This window comes from Neolamprologus brichardi, chromosome 18 (genome assembly GCF_056152115.1).
Source record: "Neolamprologus brichardi isolate AB-2024 chromosome 18, ASM5615211v1, whole genome shotgun sequence".
NCBI classification, from domain to species: Eukaryota; Metazoa; Chordata; class Actinopteri; order Cichliformes; family Cichlidae; genus Neolamprologus; species Neolamprologus brichardi.
In genome coordinates this window covers 28898795-28925542 of record NC_142121.1, presented here as the reverse complement: position 1 = coordinate 28925542, position 26748 = coordinate 28898795, and the positions used below count along the sequence as shown (strand labels likewise).

The following is a 26748-nucleotide window of genomic DNA, read 5'->3' as shown; positions in this document are numbered from 1 at the left end:
ACATCGTGGAAACAATATGATGACTTAGTAGATATCCACTGAAAATGTGGTGATTAATCACAACAGCACTGCCAGTTGTAATAAGAGGGCCAAACCATGAACAAGGGAGGGAAAAGGACTTTTCTAGATTTCATTATCCAGAGACCAGATGTCCCCTGCTAGGGAGTTGGCACAGGTCTGAATGGTCCAGGTCGCCTGGGCAAACTGGTTGCGGAACAGCTCGGCGTCTGCGTCGGGGTCGGCAGTCGTCAAAGAGTCGAGGTGGTTGGTCAGAGCTTTGAGGGTGTGGGGACCGGAGCCCAGCAGGATGTGACGGAAGGGGCTGTCTCTGGGAGAAACGTAGGGTGACAGGAAGTTCCTTTCCACCTATAGCAAGAAGACGGACATCATGAACAAGCTGGATAAAAACCAACATTATCAAAAAATTTATTGGACAGCCCCGTCCTTTGAAAAGCAGAAAGCAGCAACTGAAAACTATCATCTATTACACTTGACTGCGATTAAAATGTGATGTATCCCATTTAATATACGATCCAAAGGTAGCTAAACCAACACTAAAGTTGTAATTTCAGCTAATCAAAAGCAGAGGTGGCAGCTTGTGAAATCAACTAAACTTGATAGGCTGAGTTTTTTCCCCTTACCGTCATGATGCGGTCATTGATCACGCGGCACATCTCGATGTCCTCCAGGTCGCTGTTCTGGATGTCGGCTGCCAGCGCGCTAGAGGCACGGCTGAAGGAGCCAAAGGCCATGATCAACCACCGCACTGTCAGAGCTTTGGGCAACAGCTGGGGCTGCATCTGCAAGCACACAAACATGCAGGGATGACTTTTCTCCCTCAAACTCAAGTTAGTAAGCTGGACATTCAAGACCTGACCACAGTTTTGTCTTCTATGATGAGAGGAGTAACCAGGCAAAACAAAAACGGATTCAAAACTGATCATTTTTAAGTTGATTGATGAAAAACACGACAACAGTCAAGTTGCTCCTGATTTCTGCAGCCCTGCTCTCAACAAGGTAAATACTATCTTGATTTACAAAGACACTGGTGAGCACTCACCCTCTGAACAGCCTTGACCTTCCCATTAATCTGACCCACATGGCTGCGTATGAGCAGGTTGTACTTCTTCAGGTCCATCTGCAGCAGGTGGTCATGGACCAGCCTCAGCGCTATGTGACCTGCAAACTGGCCCGCTCTCACAGCCAGCTGAGGAACCTGGCTGGCTGTGACAGAGTTCAGGTTTTGTCGGGTGTCCAGGGTTGTGCCAAAGTACGGGTAGTCCTGAGGAGGCACACAGGATGTTTTAAGAATTACTCTCAGATCTACAAAGTTGGCATTAGTTAAAAGAGTTCAGAAACTATTTAAGAACTTGTAGTACAGAAGAATTCACTTACTGAACTTCCAGAGTGGAATCTGAAAGCAACTGAGGGAATGCCGGAGAAGGCGAGGAAAGGATACGCAGCACTGTCCATCCTCAGAGGCTCCAGACTTCAAAATCAAACACAAAAAAAGAAGAGTGAGAATGACAGCAAACAAAGGCTGTGATAATCATCACTGGCTATACTTCGTTATCTTTAATTAGACGGACTCACATAACAGACTCCCAGTTGTTCTTTCCAAACTGAGAAAAAAGAGACTTGTCCTTGTCATAGTTCACCTAAGAAGAAAACAAATACTTTGATTAAACCTTTGTTTTATTTTACAAATAAAACTGATCAACAGAATAATTTCTGCAGAAGAGATCAGTTGTGGAGTTACCTCTTTCAGAGCGTTTTGGACCAGGCTGTGCAGCAACGGGCTGGCTGCTACTTTAAACCCATTCTGACCTAGAATAACAAGACCACTAATATTTAGTTATCCTGAAACATAAGTGATGCTTTTTGCATGTGTATGTAAAAGTTTGACATTAAATAGCTTCATGGGTACAAGACGTCTGCATCCATGGCAGCAAATACCTGTCACAATGCCGTCCAGGTTGATGTAGGTGAATGCTTTCATGCTCAGAGAGGACAGATAACCCTGGAGCAAAGAAATATCCAATATATGAATGAGACACAATCACTAATAATTATCCTCCTCAGAAAAAGTCTACATCTTTTGACTTATTTGAGCTATCCTAAAAAAAATCCTGATGTACGAAGTAGAAAACATCCTGGGCTTTCCATCAATATCTCATGCATTTGGGGGTCTCTTTTAGCACCAAAGACGAAGGAAATCACAAAAAAGTTCAATGAGAACTCGGCGTCTTAGGTTTCACAAGGTTTTTACTGAGTAAAAGAAAATTGCAGCTAATCTAAACCTTTGCCATGCACTTCTTACCTCCAACCACTCGGTGGCGCCAACACTCCCATACTCTCCCGCACTCCAGCTCGCAAACACAATACTCCTCCTCGGTTTGAATCCACCTATCAAAGTGGAAACACAATTAATCAAACTCATGAAGCCAGCACGTTCTTTAGCTGCTCAGTATCTGACGTTATTTGGAAATTAAAAACCAAACATCAGCTGCCAACAGGTGCTCACCGTTCTCCACCATGTCAGAGATGGAACGTGCCAGCTCAACGAGGACGCTGGTGCCCACGGTTGATGCTGCAAAGCCCGGGCCCCACGCATCCCTCTGGGCCCCAATGATCACGTATCGATCTGCAGACGGTCACAGGACATTCATCACTCACATCGTTTCCATATTTCCTGATCACAGGATCTCTCTCATTATTCATCTTTGCTGTACCTGCATCCACAAAACCTTTGATGACCCCAAAGACATTATTTATCCTTTTCTCAGTAAGGACATTGTTGACTTCCACAGTAATAACATCGCTCTCATCTCCGAGTCTATTGATGCTCCCCCAACCATTTGGCTGAGTTCTACCCCCGAGCTGCCTGTGGGATGCAGACAAACATCAACCCTTTATTGATGCCCTGTTTATTACAAGCTTCAACCATCTTTCTGATGTATGACGTTTGTGAGTCTAACCTCAGAATTTTGGTTCCCATGCCTGTTGTGATAGTCTGAGCCAAAATATTTGGCAGGCCTGAAGACTGTACAGGTGGAAACTGGGTGTGGTTGAAGGAGGGGAAGCCTGGGGTGTAGGGATCCCCAGAGCCCATGTGGACCTGTGGGAATCAGACAGATGAAAGGATGATCTTAGAGTGGATCATGACATCTTTTCAAAGGTAGCTCTAATCAAACTAAACACATGAACCCCATTATTATTGTGGTTATCATTTAGATTACTGCACTGGTAGAGGAAGCGCAACTACTTCCTCTTATGAACAGTGCTAGGTTTAAATGCACTTCACAACATGTGTATTGTCAACATGTCAAACATCTGTCCTCTCATTTCATATTTAAACAACAGTCTTCACCTTTCCTTCAGTGTACTCATCTGAGTATTTTCCCAGGTGATTTACACCTGAGGAGTAAAAACTGTCTCCACTCACATGTCCAAAGAGTGGAGTGCTCTCCTTGATCGAGTAATCATCAGGGTCTGGGTAGATCAGCACAGCAGAGGCGTTCATTTTGGCTGCATTGGCTACCTGTAAGCAGAGAAACAAGGGAATGGGAAGCTAAGTTCACCAACAGTAAAATTATTCGAATCAATCACATAATATAAAACGAAGTTTCATGCTAAAAAGAGGAAGCGTCAGGCTTTGTTTACATAATTTCTTCTGCAATTAATAAAGTATGATTCTGATTCAGTTGGGGAGAAAGAGAATGAGATGGAGATGACAAAGGAGAATGCAGTGATGGAGGAGGCCGATGAAGGAAAGGAGGAGAAAGGTAATGAGAAAAGTATGAAAATATAAATCTGCAAATCTTAAAAGGTCATATAGTTTGGAAGGTCTCGCCTGTACAGAATCACACACACACACACTGGAATTCTCAGGAAAATGGAAAACTCTAATGGAATTTTACTGAAGACTAAGAACAGACGACATCTACAAATATTGACAAGTACCGCAGGGAATAAAGTCCTGTTCAAATGAATTTCCATCTTATTTTGAAACCACCCACCTTCTCAGCAAAGCTGATCCTTCCAGCTCTGACCAGCATCACCCTGTTATTCATGTCGATGTTCATGTCCTTTAACTGCTTCAGGTCATCTTCCTGTCCATAATGGGCATACAGCACTGCACCCTGGAGCCATCAGAAACAGAAATGTCACTGCAAGTGTCACTGTACATTTTCCCTACTTATAATTTAGCCTTCTGATTACCCTTGCTGTTCCACTCGCGCTGTAGGACAGGAAACCCGTTGGACGTTCCTCTGGTCCATTCTTGAAAACTATTCTGTTGTATCCAGATGCTGGGGAGTCCTGAACCTTGACAAAGTGCTCATCAGTCCAGGTCTTCATGCCGTACTCCTTTAACTTCTTTATCACCTCGTTCCCCAGATCTTCATCACCAGGAGAACCAGCCCGGTGGTCCCTACTGCTCAGCTGACTGTGACAGGGAAAACAAAAACGGGTTACTTACTGTTAAAAATACAATACACATAACAAAATGTGTGCAGTGCTGCAGTGCATGGAGCTTCTATTCACCCAAGGACAGCGTCCATACTGGATGTAGTCAGTTTTTGAGCAAGAAGCTTTTTCACATCATCCCAGTCCATGAGGGGAGCAGCACCGGTCTCATGGGCGACAGAAACGTCTTCATAAATGAGAGGAGAGGATGCACAGGTGGGAGCCAAATCCTTATTCCGATGGACCAGGTAGCCAATCAAATAGCCTGAAAGTGGCAGTGATTCCAGATAAGGGATGGGAACAGATCAACTGAATTAAGTGACTCAACTGACTACAAAACCACAGCTTCCTCTTTTAACTTGCTTTCTTACCGAAGGTGAAGACGAGGATGATAGCAGCTGCTATGAAGCAGAGGACCTTGGGTGTACATCCACATTTTTGAGGGACGTATTGTTTGCGGCTTGACTTGTGATTGAGGTGATCTTCAACCTCAAATGGCTCATTTATGCCAGATGACTCTATAATCTCCACATGCCTGGTGTCATCTTCCATATTCTGGGCAGGTCGAATCATGTGTAGAAGTGTGGTTCACAGTTAAACTGACAAAAACAAAAAATCATGGTAATCAGAATATATCACTTCTGTATTTTCCAAACGACATGAATGGTTTGTTGATGGGACCCATGACATCAGGACCCGGCTCACAATCTTTTCTTTTCTGTCAGGCATATTTGAAATAAAGGGTTTGTAAACCGTATCTAACAGCTCTACCAGTTTAGTCATAAGTCATAAGACCAGCTTATGATTTCCCACGCTGTGAAAAATGTAATTTTCCTTCTTCATAAACATGCCTCTAACAAATAACTCATCATTTAAATGTGCCAATTGCAGGTGCTGTTTTAAAATCAGATGACAAGCTGTCAAAAACTATGAACACAGGAAAGCTGTCTCCTTTCACTTTCACAATCTACTCTTTCTAGCCCTACGTTCACCTTCTCAGTCCTTTTCTTGAGGTAACTTCTTTCTTAACCTGCATATATTCCCTGTGTGCTCAAAGCACATCATAGATGATGATGTATGAGAAAAACAGCAAAAAAATATTTGCTTGAATAGTGAAAATAAAGCAGAAAGATAATTCAATTCAATTCAATTTGATATAAAACAGCATCATATCAACAATTTGTCAAACAGTCTCCTCAAGAGTTAATAAACTGAACTTACTATTTGAGATTCCCGAGAGCCTAAAAAAGGTGGATGGTCACCGTCTTTGGGGGCAAACAAAAAGAAAGTGGGGGATCTACTTCCTGGTTTTGTTGTATATTAAAAGAGGAGGTGGTGGGCAGGGAAGGACCTTTTTTCTCTTTCTGTTCTCCAGAATTGCAAAAAGCTCCATTTCAGTTTTTACCGAAATGAAACTTGCCTTTCAGGTTTTTAATCTCCTTAGTCAAGTTTTACAGTAGATTAGTAGTTATCAGACACTGCGTGTGACTAGAATTGGCCAGGAATCTCAACAAGACGGGCTAAAATACACATTCAGGGGAAATTACCCAGCAAACAACAGAACTACCAGTAAAGTGTTTTTGTTCATTTGTAGACTTTGTCTCAGTGAACTTAACTGAAACCCTGACATTGTCTCCCTGCTCACAATGATTTGCGGTATGACTGCAAAAGGTGAACCATAGAGGGAAGGATGTTGGTGTCGTTTCCATGTAGAATAAGGATCTAGCGAGAGCGTAACAAAGTAAGAAATATAAATCAGATAACTGCTGTGCAGGGATTAAATTTCCATATAATGGCATTCAGAATTTCAGGTAAAACAAAAAAAAGTCAGATTTCAAACTGCTATTATTTTTGAAATAATCTGATATTAATTGAGTAACACTGTGAAGGTGTATACTTTTCACTTAAAGTAAAATTAAAAACCAGATTGACAGTGTGTGCTGTTGATCTAAAGTGAAATGAGTCCGTGGAAACACGAGGTTTCCTTATAATGGCATTCTGAATGTGAAGGAAAAAACTGCACTTGTGACATTTCAGCAGACTTTTAATTTGAAATTCAACAACAAAGTGATGTGATACTGACTGGGTAACACTGTAATGGTGTAAACTTGACCTAAAGTGAAATTAGTCTGTATGCTTGTAATGGCTGTACATGCATTTTAAAAGACGGACTATTTTCTTCTACTTATCCAATTCAGGGTTGCAGGGGGCTGGAGCCTATCACTGCTGTCGTGGGGTGAGAGGCAGGTTACACCCTGGAAAGGTCAAGGATTAGGGCCACTCACTTTTTTTCTCAGTGAATTCTGAAAAACCTCAGAAATGCCAAGAAATGTCAGAATTGTTTTTAGTGTGAGAATTCAGACTTTTTGTTTTCAGAATTGTGAAAAGAAAAAAAAAATTCTTCAGCCCTAACCGTCTTCAATGGTACTGGGTACATTCTCAAATGCTTATTTTTTTCTCAGGACATTTGAGGCCAACAAACGGATAAACTCCTTATCAGAGAATGGGCTGCAGGTCATTTTATCCAGCTCTATCCCGAGACATAAACTTGAGTAAATTAATGCATAAAGTCTGTTTTTTGTTCAAACTCTGCTTTCTTCATCTCTGTTGTTTTTCATACAAGTTGTGTATTGGCTGACACACAAGTAGGTAGGTCAATCACCAAAAGCAGTTGCCTTAAAAAACAAAGCTACAAAATTTTGCTGGAATTTCCCTTAAAAAAAGTAAATAAACAAAAATAAAATGGAAAAAAGAATTTTACAAAAAAAACAGTGAGTTGGTACACTTCTTTAATAAAAGGGTAAGGAACAACCAAAGTGTCGCACATGGCCTGGGGTCAGCACAATGCACAGGCAGGCTTTAGACCAACTGATTGGCTGCTGCTTACAGACAAAAAGGTTTAACAGCAGGTGGTGGGGCTGCTGTGTAGCTAAGCTGCTGCTCTCAGTGACATCATAGAGAACCAAAAGTAGAGCCTCTGCTGATAATCAGAGGTGGGTAGAGCAGCCAAAAATTGTACTCAAGTAAAAGTAGCACTACCTTAACATAGTTTTACTCAAGTAAAAGTAAAAAGTAGCCATCCAAGAAATTACTCATGTAAGAGTAAAAAGGTATTTATTAAAAAAGGCTACTTGAGTATTGAGTAACTGATCATAACATCTGATTTAATGTTAAAAAAATGAGATAATCAGACAAGAACAACATTTAAAATACCAAAATTTGCACTAAAGACAGAAAAAGAAATATATATAAATAACATGATTACAAAACAATAAATCTAAGAAGAAACTTTTCCAAATCATTAAACTAATATTTACAGAAGGTAATATAAATATATGGTGTTGCTTTGCCTCTACAAATGGCACAACAGGCTCAGCAGATAGAATAATATTAAAACAACAAACCTTATGTACAAACAAGAAGTCTCATTTCAACATAAACTGTAGGTTTGTGTCTGTGTCTCATGCATTTTTGGTTAAAACGTGTTTATTATTCCTTTACTGAAGTTGTTCACACTGAGTAGAATGGCCAGAATTGTTTCTCCAGTAAGAGTAGTGATACTTCATAATATTACTCAAGTAAAACTACTCCGAAAAGTTAATTTTTTCCAAAAAGTAAATGTAATTGGTTACTACCCACCTCTGCTGATGAGACGAGAGAAACCCTCATTGGGGGAGTTAGAGACTGAAGAGGACGCCAGATGACCACGAGAACCATGATCACCAGCACCATTAAGCAAGGCACCGAATAATGAAAAAGGTCATTGGTAGTTTTGTTTTAAGAACTAAAGCAATAAGCTAATGTACAATACAGTGCCAATTTTTATTAGTAGCCTAACAAACAAGACACAAAGTGTCCATGTTATTGAGAATGAATAATGAAACTAAGACTCCAATAGCTGTGATTGTTTATTGCAGCAATGAAACAAAACAATTGAAATAAAGCAAAGCAAATGTGTGCACAGTTTGAGAGAAAGGAAAAAGAACAAAGAAAAGAAAACCACGCACAATAATAATCGACCATTTTCAAACATTCTTTAACAAGGGTTACATTTTCACCCTTTGATCCAAAACTCATCTGCTAATTCTTACAAGCCAGTGCTGCAAATGGAGTTGCAATTTCCAGAGCCTGCCTCATTATAAACCAACAGGATTAAGGTAAAAATCACTCAAATGACGAATGGTTAATGCATCAGGTTAACAAATTTGATGAACTACAATCAGTCAGATGGGTTTTGGACAGAATCCTGCTTTCAGTCATTTGAAATGGACTCACATCCCTTTGTTTTCTGTCTAGCAACTTTGTTTTAACACCAGTTTGATTCTTAGAGAAACAGGAAAAAAATAAACTGAACCCTGATACATGAAAACTAAACAATCCAAGTATTCGTCAGCTCAGAAACAAAAGAAGAGGCACAAATAAATCTCAGTGAATTCATCAAAAGAGACGGTACAATGAACTTTAATTCATTAGACTAACTCCATAACACAGAGTGGGGCTGATTATGGAGATACTGGACCACGCTGTTGTAACCACATTACGCATTTGTGCTTTCCTTAAAGCAAAGACACCTTCCATATGCAAAGAAAAGACCAGAGCAGACCAGCGTTCGCTTCAAAACAGACTGTCTCGCTAAAAACAAGCACATCAGTTGCTTGGCCTCGCTAATGACACAGACACTGATCTGTGATCAGGTGCTCGGGGTGCTAACCTGCCTGTCTAGAGAGGAACGCTGAAGAAGTTAGCATGGAACGCCAGATGGGATTGCAAAGATGCAAACGTGTGCGATGTGTAGCTTTGTACTGTATATACACATTATGGGAAACACTGTCCCCGATAATAAAAAACATCCACCCCTACAGTGAAATATGGAGGGCACTGCCTCCGATACGGCACACACTGGTAGGCAAAAACTACCTTCTGTTTTTCACATTATGGAAATCACTGCTCCCGATAATGCCATCAAGATGAGAAGTGTACATGCACCAAAGGACAGGTACGGGTAAATATTGTCAGGTGTGATGTGTGAGCTGGCATTGCTCAGAGACCAGTTCAGTGTCAGTTGAGGGGAAAGAAAAACTGTTGTGTACCAGCTGTCGGTGCACATGTACACTTCTTTTAGCAGATGCTGCTTTTGTCATTTCGACAGTATAACTGTCATAATTATGGAAGACACTGCCCCCGATAATTATACTTTTTTATATAAAACGTGAATAAAAACTATTTATAGTGAACCCTGCCACTGATAAATAAATAACACAATAAATAAACATACGGTTTCTGTTTCAGTGCCACATGGTTGAGGACCTTTTCCCCTGCTTTGACAGGTCTGCACAGATTAGCTCCAAAGCCAAAAAAGTGTTTTTCGTATTTGATTCAGATCACTTTTTTTTTTTTTTTTTTTTTTTTTTTTAATTCTTGCATATAATTAGGACTTTTTCCCCCATTTAAAGTAGACGATTATTCCAAATCTGTGTGCACTGTTGCTGCTGCATGCTGTAAATCAATCTGCACTTCTTTCAGCAGCTGAATGCCTGAATCTATTTTCTGACTGAGTTGTGTAGCAGAATCAGCACAATTTGGGTTATTTTAGCTACCAATAGAAACCAGCTCAGGTTTGAACACCAAGCCGCAGCAGCAGTAGCAGAAATACCAGCAGCCTCGTGGTAAACAAATACAAAGTCATTAGCTTATTGTTATCATACTGCGGTCTAAAGATCTGAGCTGGCAAACACAGTCTTTACTGTGATTCTGACCTGATACTGTCCTGGAATTAAAGAAAAAAAATCCAACTCCAACTCATTCAGAGGTAACACCAATTTAAAGTAGTACTTCCACATAACATTTGTTGACATTACTAGCACCATGGGATTTAAGACTGTGATAACTAAATACCACATGTTCAAATTCAAGATTCTTAGAGGGTTAAGTCCTTTTAAGGCAGAAGGCTTACAAACCACTTTGCAACATGTTTGGCTTTAAGAGAATTTTAGATAAAAGGAAAATGAACATCGTGGAAACGATATGATGACTTTGTAGATATCCGCTGAAAATGTGGTGATTAATCACAACAGCACTGCCAGTTGTAATAAGAGGGCCAAACCATGAACAAGGGAGGGAAAAGGACTTTTCTAGATTTCATTATCCAGAGACCAGATGTCCCCTGCTAGGGAGTTGGCACAGGTCTGAATGGTCCAGGTCGCCTGGGCAAACTGGTTGCGGAACAGCTCGGCGTCTGCGTCGGGGTCGGCAGTCGTCAAAGAGTCGAGGTGGTTGGTCAGAGCTTTGAGGGTGTGGAGACCAGAGCCCAGCAGGATGTGACGGAAGGGGCTGTCTCTGGGAGAAACGTAGGGTGACAGGAAGTTCCTTTCCACCTATAGCAAGAAGACGGACATCATGAACGAGCTGGATAAAAACCAACATTATCAACAAATTTATTGGACAGCCCCGTCCTTTGAAAAGCAGAAAGCAGCAACTGAAAACTATCATCTATTACACTTGACTGCGATTAAAATGTGATGTATCCCATTTAATATACGATCCAAAGGTAGCTAAACCAACACTAAAGTTGTAATTTCAGCTAATCAAAAGCAGAGGTGGCAGCTTGTGAAATCAACTAAACTTGATAGACTGAGTTTTTTCCCCTTACCGTCATGATGCGGTCATTGATCACGCGGCACATCTCGATGTCCTCCAGGTCGCTGTTCTGGATGTCGGCTGCCAGCGCGTTAGAGGCACGGCCGTAGGAGCCAGAGGCCATGATCAACCACCGCACTGTCAGAGCTTTGGGCAACAGCTGGGGCTGCATCTGCAAGCACACAAACATGCAGGGATGACTTTTCTCCCTCAAACTCAAGTTAGCAAGCTGGACATCCAAGACCTGACCACAGTTTTGTCTTCTATGATGAGAGGAGTAACCAGGCAAAACAAAAACTGATTCAAAACTGATCATTTTTAAGTTGATTGATGAAAAACACGACAACAGTCAAGTTGTTCCTGATTTCTGCAGCCCTGCGCTCAACAAGGTAAATACTATCTTGACTTACAAGGACACTGGTGAGCACTCACCCTCTGAACAGCCTTGACCTTCCCATTAATCTGACCCACGTGGCTGCGTATGAGCTGGTTGTACTTCTTCAGGTCCATCTGCAGCAGGTGGTCATGGACCAGCCTCAGCGCTATGTGACCTGCAAACTGGCCCGCTCTCACAGCCAGCTGAGGAACCTGGCTGGCTGTGACAGAGTTCAGGTTTTGTTGGGTGTCCAGGATTGTGCCAAAGTACGGGTAGTCCTGAGGAGGCACACGGGATGTTTTAAGAATTACTCTCAGATCTACAAAGTTGGCATTAGTTAAAAGAGTTCAGAAACTATTTAAGAACTTGTAGTACAGAATAATTCACTTACTGAACTTCCAGAGTGAAATCTGAAAGCGACTGAGGGAATGCCAGAGAAGGCGAGGAAAGGATACGCAGCACTGTCCATCCTCAGAGGCTCCAGACTTCAAAATCAAACGCAAAAAAGAAGAGTGAGAATGACAGCAAACAAAGGCTGTGATAATCATCACTGGCTATACTTCGTTATCTTTAATTAGACGGACTCACATAACAGACTCCCAGCTGTTCTTTCCAAACTGAGAAAGAAGAGACTTGTCCTTGTCATAGTTCACCTAAGAAGAAAACAAATGCTTTGATTAAACCTTTGTTTTATTTTACAAATAAAACTGACCAACAGAATTATTTCTGCAGAAGAGATCAGCTGTGGAGTTACCTCTTTCAGAGCGTTTTGGACCAGGCTGTGCAGCAACGGGCTGGCTGCTACTTTAAACCCATTCTGACCTAGAATAACAAGACCACTAATATTTAGTTATCCTGAAACATAAGTGATGCTTTTTGCATGTGTATGTAAAAGTTTGACATTAAACAGCTTCATGGGTGCAAGACGTCTGCATCCATGGCAGCAAATACCTGTCACAATGCCGTCCAGGTTGATGTAGGTGAACGCTTTCATGCTCAGAGAGGACAGATAACCCTGGAACAAAGAAATATCCAATATATGAATGAGACACAATCACTAATAATTACCCTCCTCAGAATAAGTCTATTCATTTACGTCTTCTTTAATGGGCATTTGTTTTTGGTCTACATCTTTTGACTTATTTGAGCTATCCTAAAAAAAATCCTGATGTACGAAGTAGAAAACATCCTGGGCTTTCCATCAATATCTCATGCATTTGGGGGTCTCTTTTAGCACCAAAGACGGATGAAATCTCAAAAAAGTTAAATGGGAAGATTTATTTTTGTTGAGTAAAAGAAAAATGCAGCTAATCTAAACCTCCAAAAGTTGATTCTGTTCATCTGGACGTAGCGTATTCTGGGAGAAACGTTTCGTCACTCATCCAAGTGACTTCTTCAGTCTCGCAGACTCCTAGAATACGCTACGTCCAGATGAACAGAATCAACTTTTGGAGATTTATTTTCCTGGATGATTGAGAATGCATCAAGAAGCTAATCTAAACCTTTGCCATGCACTTCTTACCTCCAACCACTCGGTGGCGCCAACACTCCCATACTCTCCCGCACTCCAGCTCGCAAACACAATACTCCTCCTCGGTTTGAATCCACCTATCAAAGTGGAAACACAATTAATCAAACTCATGAAGCCAGCACGTTCTTTAGCTGCTCAGTATCTGACGTTATTTGGAAATTAAAAACCAAACATCAGCTGCCGACAGGTGCTCACCGTTCTCCACCATGTCAGAGATGGAACGCGCCAGCTCAACGAGGACGCTGGTGCCCACGGTTGATGCTGCAAAGCCCGGGCCCCACGCATCCCTCTGGGCCCCAATGACCACGTATCGATCTGCAGACGGTCACAGGACATTCATCACTCACATCGTTTCCATATTTCCTGATCACAGGATCTCTCTCATTACTCATCTTTGCTGTACCTGCATCCACAAAGCCTTTGATGACCCCAAAGACATTATTTATCCTTTTCTCAGTAAGGACATTGTTGACTTCCACAGTAATAACATCGCTCTCATCTCCGAGTCTATTGATGCTCCCCCAACCATTTGGCTGAGTTCTACCCCCGAGCTGCCTGCGGGATGCAGACAAACATCAACCCTTTATTGATGCCCTGTTTATTACAAGCTTCAACCATCTTTCTGATGTATGATGTTTATGAGTCTTACCTCAGAATGCTCATTCCCATGCCTGTTGTGATAGTCTGAGCCAAAATATTTGGCAGGCCTGAAGACTGCACAGGTGGAAACTGGGTGTGGTTGAAGGAGGGGAAGCCTGGGGTGTAGGGATCCCCAGAGCCCATGTGGACCTGTGGGAATCAGACAGATGAAAGGATGATCTTAGAGTGGATCATGACATCTTTTCAAAGGTAGCTCTAATCAAACTAAACACATGAACCCCATTATTATTGTGGTTATCATTTAGATTACTGCACTGGTAGAGGAAGCGCAACTACTTCCTCTTATGAACAGTGGTAGGTTTAAATGCACTTCACAACATGTGTATTTTCAACATGTCAAACATCTGTCCTCTCATTTCATATTTAAACAACAGTCTTCACCTTTCCTTCAGTGTACTCATCTAAAGTATTTTCCCAGGTGATTTACACCTGAAGAGTAAAAACTGTCTCCACTCACATGTCCAAAGAGTGGAGTGCTCTCGCTGATCGAGTAATCATCAGGGTCTGGGTAGATCAGCACAGCAGAGGCGTTCATTTTGGCTGCATTGGCTACCTGTAAGCAGAGAAACAAGGGAATGGGAAGCTAAGTTCACCAACAGTAAAATTATTCGAATCAATCACATAATATAAAACGAAGTTTCATGCTAAAAAGAGGAAGCGTCAGGCTTTGTTTACATAATTTCTTCTGCAATTAATAAAGTATGATTCTGATTCAGTTGGGGAGAAAGAGGATGAGATGGAGATGACAAAGGAGAATGCAGTGATGGAGGAGGCCGATGAAGGAAAGGAGGAGAAAGGTAATGAGAAAAGTATGAAAATATAAATCTGCAAATCTTAAAAGGTCATATAGTTTGGAAGGTCTCGCCTGTACAGAATCACACACACACACACTGGAATTCTCAGGAAAATGGAAAACTCTAATGGAATTTTACTGAAAGTTAAGAACAGACGACATCTACAAATATTGACAAGTACCCCAGGGAATAAAGTCCTGTTCAAATGATGTTCCATCTTATTTTGAAACCACCCACCTTCTCAGCAAAGCTGATCCTTCCAGCTCTGACCAGCATCACCCTGTTATTCATGTCGATGTTCATGTCCTTTAACTGCTTCAGGTCATCTTCCTGTCCATAATGGGCATACAGCACTGCACCCTGGAGCCATCAGAAACTGAAATGTCACTGCAAGTGTCACTGTACATTTTTCCTACTTATAATTTAGCCTTCTGATTACCCTTGCTGTTCCACTCGCGCTGTAGGACAGGAAACCCGTTGGACGTTCCTCTGATCCATTCTTGAAAACTATTCTGTTGTATCCAGATGCTGGGGGGTCCTGAACCTTGACAAAGTGCTCATCAGTCCAGGTCTTCATGCCGTACTCCTTTAACCTCTTGAGCACCTTGTTCCCCAGATCTTCATCACCAGGAGAACCAGCCCGGTGGTTGCTACTGCTCAGCTGACTGTGACAGGGAAAACAAAAACGGGTTACTTACTGTTAAAAATACAATACACATAACAAAATGTGTGCAGTGCTGCAGTGCATGGAGCTTCTATTCACCCAAGGACAGTGTCCATACTGGATGTAGTCAGTTTTTGAGCAAGAAGCTTTTTCACATCATCCCAGTCCATGAGGGGAGCAGCACCGGTCTCATGGGCGACAGAAACGTCTTCATAGCGGAGAGCAGAGGACGCACAGGTGGGAGCCAAATCCTTATTCCGATGGACCAGGTAGCCAATCAAATAGCCTGAAAGTGGCAGTGATTCCAGATAAGGGATGGGAACAGATCAACTGAATTAAGTGGTGCAAGCCAAACCCTGAACTGTCTTACTCAGATGACAGGTCAAAGCTAAGCCATGTTTTTCCAGATAAAATGACACATGGTAAGTCCCCTCACCACACCCACCCACACACGGGAAAATTATGTTAAAATAGCTGTCGGACAGTGAACTTCCACTTTTTCACAAGTAACACACAATCCAACGGGACAGATCCCCAAAGAACCACTCAAGTTATTGTGCACTAAATTAAAAAGAGTTTCTTCCTTCCTCCCTCTCTTACCGATGATGAAGATGAGGAAGATTGTAGCTGCCATAAAGCAGAGGTTCTTGGGTGTACGTCCAAACTTTTGAGCCACATAGGGTGTGCGATTTGAGTTGTGATTCAGGTGGCCGCCAACGCCATTTCCCCCAGTCTCCTCATCTATTTCAGATGACAGCTTCATCTCCACCTGACTGTTGTCACCCTCCATATTCTGGGTCAAGTTGAATCGTGTGTAGGAGTGGGGCTCCCCATTAAACTATCACAAACAGAAAAAGGGTAAGCAGATTAAATGATTTCAGTAACTCCCAAAGAACAGCAGTGGTTTGATTTCAGGATCTTTGCTTGGACTTACAAGAGGTAAAAGGTTTTTGCTTTATGACCGAACAGAGATTTGACTGAAGAATAGTTCTAGATCTCAATTTATAATAAGTGCTTTACAAACCTAAAGATTACATCTAACTGGTGGACTTCCCAGTTTCAGTGTGGCTAGCCAAACAAGAGGAACCAATCACTAATTAAAACAAAAATTATGCAATGCAACAGTTTAACATTTCAATGCATTTCTGAATATGAAACAATTGTATTTCTCAAGTTCTTCCTGTGTTTGTTCCCAAAATAGAATAAAAATTTAATTCTGGTCATGCAAGTTCTCATTTTTGCAATAACAATCATTTCAAGTGTGGAAATGATGATGTCCCGTTTAGGATGAAAGCTTAAAGCAAAGCCTGTTATTGTTGGGTTTACACTTATACTTACAATCTTGGATATTGTTGACCTTGCTTGGTCCATTGTTGCTTCTCAGAATTCTAAAAAGATAAGGAAGAAGAAAAAAAAATAAGTTAAACACTGCAGAGTAGGTGAATGCAGCCACAACTGAATCTATAAAGGGTAATGAACCAAACCTCTTCTTCACGTAGTGTGCGCCTTGAATTTTTTGTGCTTCAATTTCAGTTCCCTTACAGTGTGAGCAGTGTGTTACAGTTTTACTTGTGTGTTGTCCAAACAATACATCCCCACCTCTTGTCTAAACATCCACAGGGCTTCCTATCTTACTAACTAGAAAAACAGTGCCGTTTCCAGGCACAAAAGGCCAGTGTCAAAAAACACCATCTGAGACCCCTGTAAACTCCAACTGAATGCAAGACCACTGATTTCCCACAAAATCGTATGCCAAACAAAGCAAGGTGTCAATTTAACAAAGCCAACAAGGTTCGAAATACAAGTTCTCTACATACAATCTTAAATACTGGAATTCGCAGCATGATAAAGAAGGACCTAAAAGCATAGCTTTTTGTCTTGCTATGCTTTACAAGGTAAAAAAAAAAACTGACCAAAATGTAACTGAACCGTTTTAAAATCCAAGAAGTGGAGTTCCTCTTCATAGGAACCACATGCAGACAATGTGAAACAATGCTGCAACATTTGTACTGCAATCACAATTTCAGGGGAAATTTCCCAACCATCAGCACACAAAGGATATTTGTTGATAAGCTATGGCCACATTACAGAAACATTTTGAATACACACATTTTGATTACTTAACATTAACATTTTTCCTGTATCAGAACAGGCCTTTGTGGGATTTGCTTATTTAAAATATATATTTAAACAAAAATAAATAAAAATTGATGGCTCAACGTCTCTTTCAATAGCTGTGCCCTCAAAAACAAAAAGACACCAAGCTCGAATCTTGTCTCATCAAGCCCTGGAGTGGATCATTTTACTGTGTGAAAAGTTTAGAATCACAGGGTTAAACCACTATCACAGTCACTGAACTTTGGCCTGATTAAAAACACTGAAAACATTGTTTTGTTGACACCGACTTGAAATCCACATGCTCCGAGAGTTGGCATACAAATAAATTGTGCATTCGCGGGTTGATGCATTCTGAAATGGTATGGAAGTGTTTAATAATATAATGTGTGCTGTTCACACAAATATCAGGAGAAATCCTATAATTATCCTTAGGACCGATTTGCAGCTAGAGATGGGAGCTCGAGATGTCTAACTGGACAGTGCGTGTGGAAGGTCTGTGGGGGCAAATGCCAAGGGGACACAAACAGGCGGGCGGGCAGGCTCGGTCTAATTGGCAGCAGAAGAACACGACCTTAATAGACTTCGATGGCAATCTTCCAAGACAGAATAGATAGAAAGCTTAATATTTCCACAAAGCAAATGAAAGCACAGACAAGTTGGAACCTGCCCTCGGTAAAGTTGCTCAGAAAACACTTTGTCTATTCTCAGCACTATGAGGTAACTTTAGAGCATGGCTTGGCAGGACTACCTCGACAACCTTCAGGGTAATAAACCAGAACCACATTGAAAAGCAGTAAAATCAGCTCTAAAAAGGACAACAAATGAGCAGCCTTATATTTTTCTTGCTCACAACTTTAAGTGTGACTGATGTGAGCTTTAGAAAGTAGAACTAGGCAAGGATTAGTTACCGTGTAAAGCTAATTGATCTCTAAGGTGGGTAGAGCTGTGACTACAGCCGTACATACCAAGCATACCGGTTCTGAGCTAAGCCGATCCTTTAATCAGATTAGCTACGCTTTGAGACTTGGAAACATATAGATATTAATATTAAATAGAAATCAAGAATTCATATGTTCAATTTCAACAGCACTTTACTTAAAACAAACGTTTTTACATCACAGGAGAAGCCCACTTGTGTACATCAGTTGCTGAACCACAACTGTAGCCAAAAGGCAGAAGATGCATCGCCATTGAAGAGGTTTTTAAACATGTGTGTGTGCCCAAGAGATAGTGTGTGTGTCCCACCCTTCTGAGAAGGATACTGGCAGGCATGGTCCTCCTCCCTCCCCCCCCCCCCCCCCCCACACCAAGCTGTAACAAGAGATATATGCCCCCTGTGAGCCCATGATCAAGGTTATTAAAACAAGATCTGGAACAGCGAGCCACTCTCACCAGTTATTTTGTGTTTTTCCACAAAATACTGCACAGCATTTTGTCTCTTTTCACAAGTTTATCTTCCCAAAAAACATTCAAGCTGTCAGACACAGCTCCTTATCGAGTATGCCTCAAGTTCAACCTTCAAGGACTGCACAGTCCTGCAAAAAATTGAAATGTCACTGTCAGGGTCAGAGAGGAGTACAGTCTGGCTCTACAAATGAAACTTCCTCGTACAGAGTTCAGAACTGAACAAATCCCTTTGTCTGGAAAAAAAGAAAAAAAAAGGGCTAACTGTTGCTTCATCATGAGGAACAATCTGGCAACAAGAACAGAGCTGTTGTAAAGATGAGGGTGATTGAGAAGGACAAAAAGGTTGGACCACACCAATGTTTTACACAATAACTGAACCAGTCACTCTCATTCACCAGATTAACGATCACCTTAAATCTGACATAAGCATAACAACAGTCATTATGGGAATTAAAGCCCTCCTTCTGTGTGCCAAGGGCTCTTTATGAAACTTGTCTGTTTCAGCTTCCAAAAGAAAGGAAAAAAAAAAATCCCAACAGTTATCTAGTACTGGATCATTACTTAAAGCACAATTAGTTCATAAAATAATGTAATTACCACAATGCACTTGCACTACACCCCCTATGTTAATTACACATCCAAATACCACACAATTAGGTGGAAACCTCACCCAAGCACAGAGTTAACCTTAGCTGAAATAAAACCAGCATGTGAGAAACTTACCTGACCATTCACCAATGTACAGGAAATGATGCACTTTATAGTTTAGACTGTATATATTGAAATATAGCTAAATGTCGCTTCCTAAGAGGAAAAGAACAACATGTGAGGTCAGCGGTGTATAGGAGTTATTGTAGAGAAGCAAATCATGTGAGAGTCACACTGGGGGAAAAGCAGGGCAGGCAAATCCTTTTTTTTTTTTAAGAAGTATTTTTAAACAGCAGGAAATTCTGAATTCAAAGCATCAGGAGCGACACTGGATGCCCTTGAATTTACTGAACAGAGATTTCAGGAGAGTTTTGTTTCCTGTTCGCTTTCACTATTGTGGGTTCTACTCTGATACCGCAGCGTGTGTCTCTTCGGCACAATTTAGCCCTCTATGCCTGTATAACAATCAGTACTACAGAGTACTGTCTGTAGTATTATATTAAAACTGCACCCATTAAGACAATGACAGCTCGCAGTTTACAGGGCTGTCAAGTTCACCCACTGCTGCTCTGAGAACTCATCCAAAGCGAGAGCCAGCTCCACGTGTTTTATGTGAGACAATTTGTCACCTTTATTTAGAGTTAAATTATCTGAGAAGTTCCTGAAAATCGCCCAACCACGTGCATCTGCATTATCCTATATTTAGCCGCCAGTAGCTTGTGTGACAAGGTCAATGAGAAGGCTCGACATTGGCCCGGTTACCCGCACGTTACAGGAACGGGTCGTTACTAGGACCTGGCGTTAGCTTACACCGGAACAATACTCCGCAATGCTGGCTGAACGTGACAACCGGCCTGCTTCATTATGGCGCCCTGCAAGCTGCAGCGTGTAGCTCGCGAGACAAAGTGACAGGTGACGTTCACGAAGAGACCGGCTACCTACGTGCACGTGCTCGGATACGGAGCTAGCAAACTTGCTCAAAGTTTGACACATCAGTAAACTGAATATCAGATATATAAACATTTTAATACACCGCACTCTGAGGAAAGCGAAAGATGGCCACGTACCATCTGCATCGAGTCTTATTTATTTTAACTACAATAAGCTTTAACACTTCCCCAGCTCGACTTGAAATAGTGTAGCTAGGCCTTCATTTTTTTTTTTTTACTGTTATCGTTTCTTTTCTTTTCTTTTTTTTTAAGCTCACCTTCTCTCCAGCACAACCCAACCTGAGTGACCTTCTGCTGTGTAACACGCGGTTCCTTCTTCGGTCGGCGCTCTTCCACCTTCCAGCCGGGAGTTACACTGCACTCACCAACTACCCCGCTTATTATTGGCCGTGCAGGATCTACGTACGCGTGACGTCAACACAGCGGAAACGTCAAAGCGCCCATTTTTCTTTTTTACAGCCTTCATTACCGTGAAATCGAACTATGAGCCAGTATAAAGCAAGGTATGGACATCAAAGAGGCAGTAGGTGTTGTGAAACAGAGAAGGAAAGGGGGCAATAAAGAACGACAGGACGGCAATAAGCTCGCTTTTTCTTTAATTTGTGACGAAATCTTCATCGTAAAGTATTGCTCTATTTCTTTCACAAAAAGTAGACCGTTTTTTCTGACAAATGTACATTTGTGGATGTGGTATTTGGAAGCGTCTTTGTCACAACAATCAATGCAGCCAAATTAAATATTTTTACTATAAAGGAACAAAATGACATAAAATAGTATCAACTATTAAAAAAAGAAGGGGAAAAAACCCAATATGTAAATGACAAGACCAAAATAGAGGGACAAGGAGATTATTCGCAGAACATGAAATTTGCTGTTCTGCTTCAATTTGCTTTTGTTTACACAAAAAGTATTTGGATAAAATCTATGGATCAGCTTAACTAAAATTTCAATGTGTATTCAATGTGTGTTTCATTGTTTTTATTAAGGTCAAAAATGCCACAAATGTGAGGATGGAATATTCAGCATGTTTCTTCCTAAAAGAAAGGTAAAAGAAAAGAGAGGAGGATTTGCACTGCATGGCACATGAATAATGCCAGATTCTTTCTGCAAATACCAGCTGGTTCTGAAGGTATTCATCATGCAGTTGTGTTTATATATTTATAAGTATGAGGAGGCACTAACAAAGAATAACCTATTGTAGATGAGGGATTATGTGGTATAATAAAGCAACCAATCTTTAACTTAAACTAAAATGTTCCAAATCACACAAAACAGAAATGCATACAGATGGAAGAAGGCCACTGTCAGTGATGGAGACTTGTTTGATAAAATATTTCTAGAAGCTAATGAACATAACCAAGTATGTGTGTATGAAAAGGTTAAATTTGCTCCACTTTGATAACTCACAATATTAAAGTTGTCAAAGAAGACTAATAATATTTTTCCAAGCCTCTCCATCTTTACTTGTACGTTTAAAGTGCAAATTATGGAAGATGCAAACCTTTACTGAAATCCAATCCTGAATTCTGCTGGATAAGCTTTTTTATAATAGCTTCAGCTTTTTTTTTAAGAATCATAGTGTGCTGCGCTGTGGCCTTGTACCATATCTACCCTTCAAAGTTATAGTTTATAAAGTCTAGAATAAATATTATAACCAGAAAATTAGAAATTACCATTTATATCTATGTAAGTAAATATACTTTAAAAATGTCCTAATAAAATATTATAATTGTACTTCTTTCCCTCTGGTATTTTTAGTATTTTGGTTGTGTTTAAAACCACAGACTACCTTGAATGACCTTTCCAGATAAATCGTGGCTTTTCTTCCATCAACTGAAACCTTGAAATGAGGAACAGCAGACATGATAGCGGTCAGGACTGTTTTTTTTTTGTGTTTTTTTATCTGTGTGTGTGTGTTTGGGGGGGGGGGGGGGGGGGGGGGTGTCATACACCCACAGTCCAATAACAGTCTTTGTGCTGCAGCTGTGAAAATGTCTAGAAGAAGACAAGACGTGAAGGTCCATTGACTGTGGTCAGTGTCTGAAGTTTTCCCATTTCTGCTTTCCATTCCCACACAGCACAGAAGTAAAGACAATGCTTTATATTCAGAATTAATACAGAGCAGTATTCTACAACTAAGACTAGGAGTGCAAAGTTTGGAAATTTCCACTGGAGCCAAAGTTGGTAAATAATTTAGTGCAAAGGCTGATGCTGTCTGGCCTTTAGCAGCCAAAAAAGGAGATGACATTGATAATTTGGTTATTATACTACTCACTGTCATGTTCATTCAGACAGGGTTGACCAATCAATAACCTCTGGGATTGGGCATTGGGGTGGGCAGCAGCGAAGCAGTCGCCACTGATGGTAAATTATTAGTAAATCTTTGTAAACAGGTCTTTGTAAACTTTTTTTGATGGCTGGTTTTGCAATCTCGTTTATTTGCCATCACTTTTAATTATTGATTATTGAACCAAAACAGCCTTAGCGCGATTGTGAAATTGTCCCTGTAATTGCTCTTTTGGGTTGACTTAAGTAATTGCATGTTTATGCCCAACATCAGGCCGCTTACATGTATTTTGCAGAAAGCAGTCATTGAGTGACGAGAGCGCCGGCTTTAATAATGTTCCCACACCATCATTTCCCCACATTTTTGTGTCACACCTGCTTTGGAAGTCCACTTGTTTGAGAACATTCAATGCTAGGACTCAGAAGCACACTACTGTGTATATATCTCTCTCTATACAAAACAGTGGACATGGGAAACAGTTTCACGTTTAAGGATTTAGAGTTCTGAAAGTTCAAGAGCATTTATTACAGCAAGACGTCGTTGTAGTTCCATGTTGGTGTAAGCCAAGAATGTAAAGTTGTCGTAAGAATTGTTTTCAGGCCGACCTTTGTTGTCTCTTTTAATCATTACTTGGCACACTGATCCAATGTGAGGCATCGGGTAATAATGTGTGGCGTCTGTAACAATAGTCCAACTGTGCAATGAGAGAGGAGGAAATGTTTTCTCAGAAAAAAAGACAAGACAAAAACAAGATGTCTGGAATTTAAAAAGCGAAACGTTTACTAAGGCACACGTGTACAGTGTGCACACGGAGAGAGGCTGTAAGACTCAACCGCTTTTCTGAAATCATTAAGAAATACCTCATGCAACTCTTTCCTTCCTTTCTATTCATGAAAACGTTGACTTCTGAATAAACAGAAGCAAATGAGGTTTCCTTTTGACACTAATGACATTTGATGGGTCCCTGACTCTTTTCTAAGTTAGAGAATATTTCCAAATAAGACTCCTGAATAGGTTTAATAGAGAGATCTCAGCAACTAGGTGTTGGCTGCCATAAAAATATGTGCAGACACGACATTCCTCGGAGAACGAATCCTGCAGACTCTGCTGACTTTTACTGTAACTGCACAAGGCTGACATTTGTTTCTCTGAATAAAATACACTCCTGTTTTCATGCACTCCAAATCCAACCTGAGAGATCAGTTCTGTGTTTCTTATGAAGCTCATAATACTCCGATTTTGACGAAGCCGTCAGGAATGTTTGACTTTAATAATGTGCTTCTCACTGAGGTCACAGATAAAAATGGTGCTGTGCTGGCCTGTTTGCAGCTCATTGGCCCAGAAACACCTCTGAATATTATGTTACCCCATCATAAAAGTGCACTTTTGTGATGTGTACAATAAATTTCCTTACCGCCATTTGTTCAGTAAACTAATTTGATATCCACTGATATGGATCAATGCCCATGTTTGTTCACACATCATTGGCTCCAAGAAGATCTTAATGCATCTTATGATCCACTGACAGTTTCACCTGCAGAGGTTTGATTTCATTTCAGAGTTTGAATGAATGAATGAAGAGTTTGTTTTTTGGTGCATCACTGTGGCAAAATCGAGGTTTTGCCTCATACATTATGTTTTTTTCCAAGGGCTTTTCGGGAAATGCTAGCATGCAGGTGATTCAGGTAAATGCTACAAGCCACTAATATTTAGGATGTGCAAGTAGCAGGGACTTTCCTCCTCTAACATGCATCACCGTGCACACATTAATACAGACTTAATAAATTAGCCAGTAAGCAGAACAGTGAATGAGAGAAGATAGTATCCTTTTTAGGTGTATTTTTTCCAAACTGAAAAAGTTTTTTCAAACTTACACACTGCTGCTAATGAAACCTTCATCTCAGGAGCTTCTTGGAAGCTTTCAGGACGATATGGGAAAGAATCATCCTGAGTTTCCCATATCACCGTTAAATCCCCTGAAAATAACTGCTTTGTGTCCTCTTTGTGCTTGTTTCTGGCTTAAAGTGAATTATAAGATCAAGCTTTGCAGGATGTACAGTCAGCAGTATTGATCCTTGTCTTTGAGAAAAGCAAATGAGGGTGGTCCCACAGCAGCTACAGCCTGACTTACAGCTCTTTATTCAGAGACGCTTGTGTTGTTGGATATGACAGAACAAACCTGTTAATGACAGCTTTGATGCCATGTATTGTACACATTCACTCAGAGAATAGAATCAGTTACACGAGTCTCCCCCCACAAAAACTAGGTGAAAGATACTCGTTTTTATTCTTTGAGTCCTCCAGTGACCGTTTGATTTTTATTACTTTATACCTTCAGATCGACAGGTGCCGAAACTGCCGGTGACTTCCAGACTTGTTGCTGTATTTGTAAGAGAGGAAGTGTAAGCAGAACCACTGAACACCTGCACTGTGTGCAAAGCAAAGTGAAGAAGGGGAAGAGGTCGTTTTCTGCCATGATTTATTTTGCTGATATGTTGTTTCAAGCATGAATGAACTTTGGGAGTTCACAGTTAAAGATTGAAAACCTAGTGTAACATTTAGCCCAGGCACTGCAGACGTTCACCACTTAATAACTGATGTGCATTACTTTAGTTTGACCCACAATGAAAGTCCAACCATCTAGTTTATGGTTAGCTTGCAGTTCTAAGGGAATCAGCCCCGATGTAGGTGGTGGTGCATCTGTGTGACTGAGGCGGTGTTCCTGCAGAAACCTTGCTTCTGCAGCTGTTAACACACAGTCCAGCCCAACCATACAGTCACACGTCTGGCAAGGGTGAACTGAACCAACACAAACCAAAATATCCTCTGAAACCCCAACGGAAAAATCTGTTACAGTAAGAGCACAGATGAAACCAGCTATGACCAGCATGTGTGGCAACATGGTGTAGCATAATTTTTTAATGTTAATTAGTACAACAAGAACGTATCAAATGTTGAAACTGGAATTTAATGGCAGTAACACATAAAAAAAAAGCTGGAAGAGTCAGTTACCTATGAAATGTTGGAACATCTAACATCTGATCAGGTTAAATAGTTGCATGATCGGAAATAGAAAAGCAATTTAATGTTGGCCATACATTCCTTTCTTATTTCATCAGGACAAAGAAGAGAGTGTTGCTAAAAGGAGAGGCGATGCCTTTGTACAATTTTCAGTAAACTACATATCTTGGAAATGATATGCGACATATCGCATTCTGCTCTAATTTACATTTTTACCAAACCACACAACGTTCGTGTTAGAATACACACTAGAATGCAAAATCTGAGTCCGCCCGGCCGGTTTCATTATCATTTGTAGAAACAAAGCTCACACGCTCTTTCTCGTCGATCCCGCCTTTTTAACTTTAATACTATCTCCGTGTGTCACCTTTGAAGGCCCAACAGTAAAGCATCATTTTCTAGGAAGAGATTATCCTTATCACTGCCTCCGCCCATGAGATGTGTGTGTGTGGGGGGCAAACAGTCAGCACATGCATGAACATACTACAATCAGCCTTAAGCTGTAGCAAAATGCGTTTGTGAACTGGACCATTTTGCCGCCACATGTTGACACTCTGTTGGAGCGGATTCAAGACTTAATGTCTCGTCGCACCTGTTCCAGGACGGAATGAAGGAAATCTATGTGCACCTCTGTTAGCGCAATTCCAGTAAGAACAGAAAAGGAGGCACAATGGCTAACAATGGCAACAATACTGATCAAAATAACATGAATAGATTCAAAACTATTCACTTCCTTCTGAGCACGTTATAAGGAAGTGAAGCAAAAATATTCAACCCTATCCTAACCTTTCGTTCTGTTAAAGGCACCCATTGCTTCTGCTATAGAGAAAATATCGCAGATGATGCAATTCTCATCCTACATGAGGGCAGCTGGGGTCTCTGAAAAGGGTGAGGTGCTGCAGTTCAATGATAGGCTATCTGCCCCGCAACAGGGGCGAACTTATGCACACAGGGCAGGGCTCCAAAAACTAGTCTCCTAGTTATGTAATGAAGCACAGAGTTTGGGACACACCGAACAGTTTACCTTTACTCATTTGTCCACACTCTGAGTCAAGTTGCCTCTATGCCTGCACTTGCACACGTCACGTCATGTTTTCACAGGTGGTTTGGTTAATTCCTGTAATGATGATTCAGTTTCTAACTGTGCACCTGGAAATACAAGCTCAGCGTTTCCTGCTGGAAACAGGAC

At 41.0% G+C, this 26748-nt stretch overlaps 2 protein-coding genes across 2 annotated transcripts; both read right to left on the bottom strand.

Annotated features, from left to right (window-relative positions):
- On the bottom strand, positions 1-4693 carry LOC118453931 (transferrin receptor protein 1-like). The gene is made up of 15 exons (XM_087831289.1): positions 4546-4693; positions 4222-4447; positions 4020-4142; positions 3446-3541; positions 2979-3118; positions 2733-2884; positions 2525-2644; positions 2321-2406; positions 1957-2020; positions 1760-1827; positions 1594-1658; positions 1396-1489; positions 1061-1282; positions 642-800; positions 1-366 (listed from the first exon to the last, which is right to left on the bottom strand). Exons 1-15 carry the CDS (start codon positions 4614-4616, stop codon positions 124-126), a joined length of 1929 nt encoding a protein of 642 aa, XP_087687415.1. The 5' UTR covers positions 4617-4693; the 3' UTR covers positions 1-123.
- A 3669-nt stretch (positions 4694-8362) lies between these two features.
- On the bottom strand, positions 8363-20621 carry LOC148097772 (transferrin receptor protein 1-like). Its single transcript, XM_087831288.1, has 18 exons — positions 20509-20621; positions 16467-16516; positions 15729-15966; positions 15228-15414; positions 14904-15129; positions 14702-14824; positions 14128-14223; positions 13660-13799; positions 13414-13565; positions 13206-13325; positions 13002-13087; positions 12431-12494; positions 12234-12301; positions 12068-12132; positions 11871-11964; positions 11536-11757; positions 11117-11275; positions 8363-10841 (listed from the first exon to the last, which is right to left on the bottom strand). The coding sequence occupies exons 2-18, from the start codon at positions 16497-16499 to the stop codon at positions 10599-10601; spliced, it is 2316 nt and encodes a 771-aa protein (XP_087687414.1). The 5' UTR covers positions 16500-16516; positions 20509-20621; the 3' UTR covers positions 8363-10598.
- Positions 20622-26748: the final 6127 nt, after the last annotated feature.

Bases quoted from the DNA above. Each gene is read 5' to 3' on its own strand.
- LOC118453931 (XM_087831289.1), bottom strand. From the start codon at position 4,616: ATGGACTGGGATGATGTGAAAAAGCTTCTTGCTCAAAAACTGACTACA. The intron at 3,119-3,445 runs GTGAGTGGAGAC...TGATTCCCACAG, and splicing joins GCACTCCACTCTTTGGACAT to GTCCACATGGGCTCTGGGGA. The intron at 1,659-1,759 runs GTAACTCCACAA...TTTTCTTCTTAG, and splicing joins TCCAAAACGCTCTGAAAGAG to GTGAACTATGACAAGGACAA.
- LOC148097772 (XM_087831288.1), bottom strand. From the start codon at position 16,499: ATGGACCAAGCAAGGTCAACAATATCCAAGATT. The intron at 13,566-13,659 runs GTAAGACTCATA...TGCATCCCGCAG, and splicing joins ATGGGAATGAGCATTCTGAG to GCAGCTCGGGGGTAGAACTC. The intron at 13,088-13,205 runs GTGAGCACCTGT...CCACTTTGATAG, and splicing joins CTCTGACATGGTGGAGAACG to GTGGATTCAAACCGAGGAGG.